The 9,290-nt window shown below is 38.2% G+C and overlaps 1 protein-coding gene across 1 annotated transcript; it reads right to left on the reverse strand.

The window, feature by feature from the left end:
- Positions 1 to 8,134: 8,134 nt before the first annotated feature.
- On the reverse strand, positions 8,135 to 8,869 carry LOC117216956. The gene is made up of 2 exons (XM_033464143.1): positions 8,790 to 8,869; positions 8,135 to 8,527 (listed from the first exon to the last, which is right to left on the reverse strand). Exons 1-2 carry the CDS (start codon positions 8,867 to 8,869, stop codon positions 8,152 to 8,154), a joined length of 456 nt encoding a protein of 151 aa, XP_033320034.1. The 3' UTR covers positions 8,135 to 8,151.
- Positions 8,870 to 9,290: the final 421 nt, after the last annotated feature.

Here is a 9,290-nt window from a genome sequence, read left to right on the forward strand (position 1 = left end):
AATGTAAGGAAGCTCAATGTGACCGTGTGATGGATTTCACATGTATTCGGAGCGACAATGTAAGAAAGCTCAGTGAGACGTGTGATGTAGTTCACAATGCTCTCGGGGCGACAATGGACAATGTAATAAAGCTCAATGAGACCGTGGAACGAAGCTCTATGTGCTAGTACGATCTAGAAAAACGAGATTCATTTGGGTACGAAATCGAGAATGGTCCATCATGTCGTTACGATCCGACTGATAATTCACAGAATGCAACTAGCGCTTTGAATACTAATTATAACGTTACAAATTTTTGTTCTCTTTTATTTCTTCTGTTGTCAAACCTCCGAATGAAATTTTGTTGTTGCCCTTGGCTTATTTGGACATTTAGTTAAATTATAAATAATGTCAGTTGCATCGAATCTAATGTAAGAAAACACGATATATTAGATACACCCGAGGACGGATGATTGTCAGGATGGCCGTGTCGGAGATGGAAGGACATCGGGACTTCCCTTTTGGAATGTTGGGAAAACCCCAATATCCTAGTCCAGACTTTTGTTATAGCTGCACTTAAGTAATAAAAATAATAAATAGATTTTAATGTTCTAATCCGATTTTATGACGCTGGGCTTGGGCTCGAAGTGACATAGCGGGTTACTGAACGTAGCTACGGTCACGGGAGGGACGTGTACCTGACAGAGGTATGAAATAATTATATGGCTCTCCTTAAAAACAAAGATTGACCCGAGAGGTGGGGAGAGGAATATATAAGGGCAGTTCCACTTGGACTGCGAGAGAGGTCATAAGTTTACTTGTACGTGGAGTAATACGTATATCACATCGCATTAATCATTCCGTTGCCCGTGGACTCGTTATCGAATCTAAGGCCACTGTCACCTGTAAACCGTACATTTGTTATATCATAACGATGGCTAATTTCAACGAAGATTGATCAAACACCCACAACTCTATCCACAACGCCACCCCGACAGATAAATAAAAAATTATATCTGTAGGGGCACATGAGTTATAGGACGATTCGAATCGGGGGTGACTCATGTTGTTGTTTTGCCTCGGAGTATTAACACGAAATGTAATAATAATTACGAAATGTAATAATAAACGAACTCCGGGCAAAACAATGTCGCCGCTACGTGCAACCGTCGAACAAAGACGAATTTAAATTTTTCGATTCTCCCCCGACCAGTGTAAATAAACGGACGCAACCGAAAAGAGTTTAATTATCTAGAGTTATCAATCAGTTATTTATCGAGTATTTATCAGCGATTTTACTTTGCGACTTATACACTGAACGAGCGTCTCAGCGAATATTGTCTGTATGCTAACGAGCAATCTCGTCTAATACATTTCATGATCAAACATCCCCTACTGAAATATTTCTGAAAAAAAAACATCCTCTACAACAATATTTCTGAAGTGCGATCGACAATACGTATAAAAGAAATGCCAAAAGCAAGAAGGAATCGTAGAGGTAGAGGCTATAACAGCAAGAAACCTGCAGAACGTTGATTTAAACGTTTGCCGAAATTAGAAGAGAAGAAGAAAAAATTGGAAAAGAATTAGGAATAACCACAGAACAAACAGAAATTAGTTTTCTCCATCAAACTCACCTATACCCAAACGCGATCTAGGGCTGCATTGCCAATAGTTTACGATAACGATAGTTATCCTCGTTTTACAAACTATATAGAGAGTTAAGATCAGAATTTTGATAATAAATATATAACTAAATGAAATCAAATTAATTACCAGTTACGAGACATTGAAATTATTTATTTATTTCTAGAAAACCTTATTCCTCCTCGCGCTAGTATTCTCTTGCCCATAGCAGCTAAGCTGAAACGTAGAGTTTATTTACCAGTCGCATTAATACGCTAGTTAACGCTACTCCTACGGTCATATTAACGAATTAGAATAACAAGAATATGACAGTTTGAAAATTCAAAATAGTGTTGCACTTTAGAAAGGCGCGACAAGTTTTGAATTTATTTTATTCAGTCGTTCGCCTTGTTTCGAAAATAACGAACGAGAGTCGAACTAATTGAAATAGTTTAACGACTATTTCTGGTGGCAGCAACTACTGTTTTGATTCAAGCGTCAATTTGAGAAAGATAAAACCCGAAATCGAGAATAATAAGTAACGGTTACGAATACCGAAGATCAAGACCGAATCGTAACAGTAAATAATGACTAGGAAAGATAACGAATAACTGGAATTTGTTAATAATAATAATGATAATAATATAACGGACTTACTATAGCACCATAGTAAAGAATTTACGAAGTTCTGTCTTATTCAAGAATAAGTTTCCTTGAATATCATAAAATGCATTTACCTTAAATTTCTAACAACGAAAATTCTTGAATTTGATACAAAATTATAGCTAATAAAATGAATGAAATAAAAGCTTCGAAAAACAACCAATATTAAGAGAAATGGGAATAAAGGAAGGATTGCATATACAAGAATGCGTAATAGTGCACTTAGAAAAATCAAAATAATTGGAAATAGAATTAGAACATGAGAAGAAAATATCGCCCGAAAATTGTATATTATTTATACAAGAGTGTCGAAGTGGTTATCACTTCTAAAACAAAAAAAAAGCTCCACATGATCTGTTTAGTCTTCTTGTAGTTCTGTTTAGTAATACATTAATTTGAATGGAAAAGAGAAAGGCGGCTGGCAAATGTATTTGTGAAGGCATTGACAAAATTAAAGTTCAGATATTTACGACAAGAGTTAGAAAAATATTAAGAGATAATTGTTTGTAGGGATGTACAGTTTTAGGGAGGGTGTTGAAGTGCTCACCACTTCTAAGAAAACTCTACATCTGGTCTTTTTAGTTTTCTCAAGCACTGAAGCCATCGACAGCGCATAGACAAAAGCTTGGAACAAAGGCAGGCCATAAACAGTAGACAGGCGACGTTGGCTTCGGTGTTTTCAGTTATAGGTTAATACTGCTAGCGTACGGATCTGAATTAGCTCAAATTGTATTCCTACTTGTAATTACAATTCTGTATTAAAATATATTTTCTACCTTAGAATTTATCCACGCGTTTCTCTGTTTATACATCCAATAACCTCAAAAGTTTTCATGACTTACCTTTATATGTAGAATAACTTCCTGCCCGGTTACTGCATTACCCTATCTATTATTGAACAAATTTTTAGGTTACAATTATTTACACAAAGCTAACACGTGTACGAATATCTTTTCATTTTATAAACGTTTATGTATAAAATATCTATCCACGTTAAATCAATCTCTTTTTATAGAAACTTAATAAATTAATTTTCTAGATAGAAAAATTAAAACTTCCAGTAAATTCTTGTACAACGCGTACTCTACTGCGTCCCGCATACGAATGATGAGTGAACCTTATAGAAATCTACGGCGACCGCTTATATAGTGACGACGACGGATTAGTATTGCTGAGTGATTGGCTACGCTTCGAGCCCATAGGCAGTACCTGTACGCGATCACTGCGTAAAAATCACTTCAAGGCATGCTCCCTTCCCCCATCCTCCTTCACCAACCGATCACTCAGCCCCACAGGAACTAAAAATAGACCGATCTGTCCTATTTTGTGATTAAGTTTTCAGGACAGGAAAAAAGAGAAAAGACAATATCGTATAAAAGTACTGCTTTTGAGCAGCTTAAATTAAATTACAAACTGTAATGTTAAAAATGTAACACCAACACAAAATATGGTATGTCTACGTCGTACCGTTACGCAACGGTACTATCAAACAGAAGTTCATTGTTTATTGCGAATACACATATGCAATTTATATTTTTCTTGGGCAATAAATATTATATATATGTCGGAGATGAAAGGAAAACCGGAGCCTTCCCTTTGCAATTTTGGGAAAGTCCTCTAATGCTTTAGCCTAGATTTTATCATAGCTGTAATTAAGCAATTACATTCAATCAGCAGCCTGTCATTCAATCTGATTGTAATTGTTCGAGATTTGTGATAGCGAAATTGGGCTCGAGGTGATAATTGGTCGCCGAACGTAGCCACGGTCACGGGATGGACGTTTTGCCTGACGGAGGTGTGGAGTGGTTGTATGGTTCTCCCTAGAAATGTGGTTGTGGCGGCATACGGCCTCAAGAACGGGCCTGGCCACATGGGATTGTATCTCGGAGGTGTCAATATAATGGGACACACGTTGTATTAATAATCAAACTCCAGACAGAAACTGCTTAGCAACGGCAATTAGAACTTTCTCGATGCTTCCAACGAGTATATAATAAACAAATGCAATCGTACAGCGAGGAAAATTTCCATCAATTTATTATTCGTGCGATCGCCTTGGAGAGTGACACATCGAGCAGTTTATACCAAGCGTCTTAGCAATCGTATTTTGTGCCTAAAATTATTCTACGCATAGTAAAGAGTTATCCCGTTGACCGTGGATTCGTTTGAACCCAAGAACATTGTTAATAGCGTTCATTAAACTCATTATTCGTTAAACTTATTATTCGTTAAACTTATTATTCGTTAAACTTATTATTCGTCAAACTTATTATTCGTTAAACTCAATATTCATTATACTTTGTAAAAGTCTTGTATATACGTGTAAATATAATCTCTGCTTCGTAAAACGATGGTTAATTCAAACGAAAAATCGTTACGCGCCCTAAATTCTAATGTTAACCCGACATATATGTAAATTCTATAGAAGTTAGAACACCAACCGACGGTTTGACTTTCCCTGTGTTTACTGGGAGTCGGTCGAACGATATGAATAGAGAAGGACGGAGAGTTAGGATAGAGAATAAAACAAGACTTCGAGAAGCGAAGATTGAACAAAGAAAAAAAGCAAGTTAAGAGCTAGAAGGAGAAAGAAAAGAGGGATTAGAAGCGGAGAGTTTTGAGGAGATACGGAAGAAGACTTAGAAAATCGATTCTTCAGGAATCGAATTTTCAGGAATCGATCGCCTGAAAAATATTGATCGCCAAAAATATTACAATATACATATGTATATATATATTTCGTGGCATGCTTGTAAAATCTAGACATAATTCTTTTGTTAGCTTTTCATAATTGTATCACAATTTTAAAATTAATTAAACGAATATTTAATAATGATTTTAATATTGAAAATAACGATTATTATACTACGAATTTTTATACGAATACAGTATGTTAGAATATGTGAAACATAACGTCCGGTCAAACAATATCAACAAACGAAAGACAATTTTATACGAAGAAAAACAAGAAAGATATAAAGAATAACAGGCTTTGTTTTCGAGAAAATTGATCTTGGAAATCTGTTTGAAACATGTAAATTTGGTTAGTTACAGACTAAGCAGACGGAAATTATTCTACGTGCAAAAGAAAAACGAATTTCTTTGTGCTCAGTTGATAACACTGTTCCACACGTATCTAATTTTGCAACCTTCAATGAGTGATTCCTGTAGATTTTTGCGAGCTACATTCGAATATGCAAGCTGTTTTTCCCATAATTCATAGTTTTCGAAAAAATCAATTTTGAAGAGAATTGCAAATTTTCAACTTTGGAAATATTTTGTGTTCTTATAATAGCAACTATTGATTTGCGGCGGAGACGAAAAATTCTGTGGTCTCTCCTGAATAAAATGATATGTATTGTTATTGCATTATGAACATTTAAACATGTCTAAATAATGATTAGAGCGAAAAGGCATTTCAAACGCAACATTTCTTCTTACATTTCTCAGTTTATTGAAAAAACTAAAGGTCTAGGAGAAAATTTAACTACAATACGCGATGCAACAAACATTTCTGCCAAGGCAAGCATCATCTATCGTATTTCATTTGCAATATAGAAGCACAACTCACTTTCGTCCGCCATTCGGCAGAACGGAACCGCTGAACACACGCAGTTTTACTTCCATCGAAAGTATTAACATTATCAAGATTTTTAGATTTCTTATATCGTTGCTCGGCACTGATAGTGGCACAACTAAAAAGAATTTCGAATTTACTTTTATTGAATAGCAAATCTACATTATACTTTTCTTTCTATCATATAAAACGGTAAATTTAAAATTCCGTCAGTTTTGCGTCACAAGACAAAATTATTACGTATCGCCCTGACCTTAGTTTTGTAACAATATTTTCATATCTTCAGTTGTTTGCGACACTATTAGTGGAAGGTCATACTGCTTTCGCGAATAATGGTATATCTTGTGTTTACTCAGCCTGTTATCGAAATGACTCATTGAAAATCTCTTCGTAAATTTTAAAAAGCCTCTCCTGTAGAATTTACCTTTTTACGAATTGCACCACTATCAATGCTAAGCAGCGATATACGGTTTGAATATCTTTCTGTTGCTACTTTATCTATTAACAAATGTTTACTGAAAAATATTGCGTCAATTTTGGAAGTTTATTTTCAAACTCTTCTTTCTCATTTATTGAAAAATTCCCTTTTTCGAGCTCTGCATTCAAATCTCTCCGACGCTTTGAAATTTCACAAATAATAATTTGTGAATCATACACTTATAAATAATAATTTGTCACGACACTCGTAGTTTTCTGACATTTCTGAGGTAAGTACTGAGGATCACAGTCCCTTTACCAGAAGGTTCATCGTCTTTTCTGCTCCGTGGCTGGTTCTTTTTAGAGCATCTTTAAGCCAGTTTGAGAGATTTTTTTAACATTTGCTCTCGAAAGTGCTCTGAAATTGTGTATCCATTTGAGAGTTTAAGTTGGAAAAATTTACCAACTTAATTTGTCCAGGTGGACAAATTGTAAGGTACAAATTAAATACTAAAAAAAAATTTGAGAACAGCTTGAAAGCTTGCTATCACACAGTACTCTCAGAACTCTCCGTTTGAGATTCGCTCGTACGTTTGTTCGTTCGTTCTGCAGTTTGTTTCGAAATACAAGTGAGGTGAGATAGCGACTCAACGAAAGGCTTAGTGCTCTTATTATTGCGTACAATTGCATACAATTGGGTGTAGAGATAAAGTAAGGATAAAGTAGGATAAACAGGGATTGTCGCCACTGGAGTTGCAGCATGGGACGCCTGAGTGTCTCCTCTCGAGCTCAAAGGTTAAGGGAACAGAGCTATCGCCGATGTCAATAGTTTTTTGTTTATTTTTAGAGTCAGCATGCGATGGCGGGCTTGTGGCGACGCGCAGTTTTTACGAGATATGTAGATTTATGTGGAAAAGGAATGTGTGCATGTGCGTGTGTGCGTGCGTGCATGTGTGTGTGTGTGTGTGTGTGTGTGTGTGTGTGTGTGTGTGTGTGTGTGTGTGTATGTGTATGTGTATGTGTATGTTTACAGCCAATGCTGCGTGAAGACAAGGGAGTTTAGTCAGCGAGTTTAAGCGGACGTGTCTTTTTACCTAGCACTTAAATAATATTTCAATCTGCCGTAATACTCATCCGCTCTATAATACCTAGATATATTACGAACAAAATATAAGAATTAGGTTCACGTTAGGGCATTGTATCCGAGGGTAAGGAATGGCTGCAAGTTTACAAAGAGTTAATGGTGGCGAAGGACGTCCTAAAGGAAAGCTCTGTGTTTTTTCGATCAATCGCTGGGAGACGTAATCGCAAAGAGAGACGTCAACGGGAGTTGTAAATGCCCGTTACGATTATAATGATCGACACCACGAGCTGATCGATCCCCTGATTTCCGTTAAAATAATAGGGGTGATTAAGTTGATATAACACTGTGATTCACAGGATGATAATGTTTTATTTCCAACACTTATGATATACACTGTTGAGTAGGTATAAATCGTAGATGACAATTTGTCGCACGAAGATAAGATAGATATGCACAATAGAGCAAGGCTCTTATAGTTGAACTTAGTATGTTTTACTTTACCCACTTTCTCCGTGCCTTAAGTGCGCCTAATAAATCCAAGGACCTCTCTAAAAACAAGATGTATGTCGAAAATACTTCTAGGCTTAAGGAATCCTTCAGGACAAACAGATTGACTGAAGACACATATCGATACAATACAATGAAAAGTGAAAAGTTATGGTGAGTCCTTAGATTTATTGAAGTTCGGAATGACGTTACGCAGACCGTTGACTGTTCGGTCGCGAGGGCTGGAGTGCAAATGTTTTAGGCGACATAACATCCTCCCCCCCGTGGAAAGGGCACCGATCAAATTCTGGCTGTGGAGTCAGGTGCGTCGTTTGTCTATTTCCTTCGCTCCGTGTGGGTGTTCGCACTCGTCTGGATCTGGTTGAATGGGTAAGGGGACCAGTCTTTTGACACCACGGTCCAGGATACTCGTTGCCGTCTGCACGGTAGCGGTCCGTATGATTCCATCGACTCCTGGATGGACCTTGATTAGGCGACCCAAAGGCCATTGCATAGATGGGACGTTATCCTCCCTGAGGATTACTACGGTGCCTTCACGAATGTCATGTTTGCCCTTATCCCATTTGTTGCGGTGGGTCAGCTCGTTGAGGTACTCTCGATACCATCTGCTCCAGAAGTGCTGTTTGATCTGGTGGATACGCTGCCAACTTGATAACCGGCCTGATGGAACTGTCCTCCCGTAAACTCGTTAGCGTGTCACCGATTAGAAAATAACCGGGAGCGAGGACAGGGGGATCTTTCGGCTGAATTAAAAATGGCTTCAATTTCAATCACAAGGGTGTTAAGGTGCTCAAAGGTCAAGAGCTCCTTGTCGACGACGCGGATGAGATGGCGTTTGAAAGATTTCACCGCGGCTTCCCATAAACCGCCAAAGTGTGATGAGTTCGGAGGATTGAAACGCCATTGTATCTGTCGATCGGCGAGAAAACTCTGTACCCTTTCCTTGTGGTCGTTGGACTGCAATAGGATCCGGAGTTCTTGCAACTCCCGGTTAGCCCCGATGAAATTGGTGCCATTGTCTGTAAGAATTGTTGCGCAGTACCTTCGCCGCGAGATGAATCGGCGTAGAGCGGCTAGGAATGCGTCGGTGGTTAGATCGCTGACTAATTCTATGTGGACCGCCTTTGTTGCCAGACAGACGAATATGGCAGCGTATATCTTGACTTTACGGCGGTTGCGATCCCTCCTCTACTTGATATAGAATTTGCCGCAGTAGCCGATTCCGATGTTCATGAACGGACGCGATTCGGTAATACGCGTCTCTGGCCAATCACCCACCAAGTATTCTACTGGTGGAGGGTTAGCTCTGCAGCAGCGGACGCACCTTTTGATAGTGCGCCACACTTGGCTACGGCCGTCGATCAGCCAAGACCGCAGTCTCACCGCGTATAGTGTAGCTTGTGTCCCTGTGTGATGGTTGTTCCGGTGTTCTTGATT

Source organism: Bombus bifarius, unplaced genomic scaffold (assembly GCF_011952205.1).
Source record: "Bombus bifarius isolate JDL3187 unplaced genomic scaffold, Bbif_JDL3187 scf7180000007974, whole genome shotgun sequence".
In the NCBI taxonomy this organism is placed as follows: Eukaryota; Metazoa; Arthropoda; class Insecta; order Hymenoptera; family Apidae; genus Bombus; species Bombus bifarius.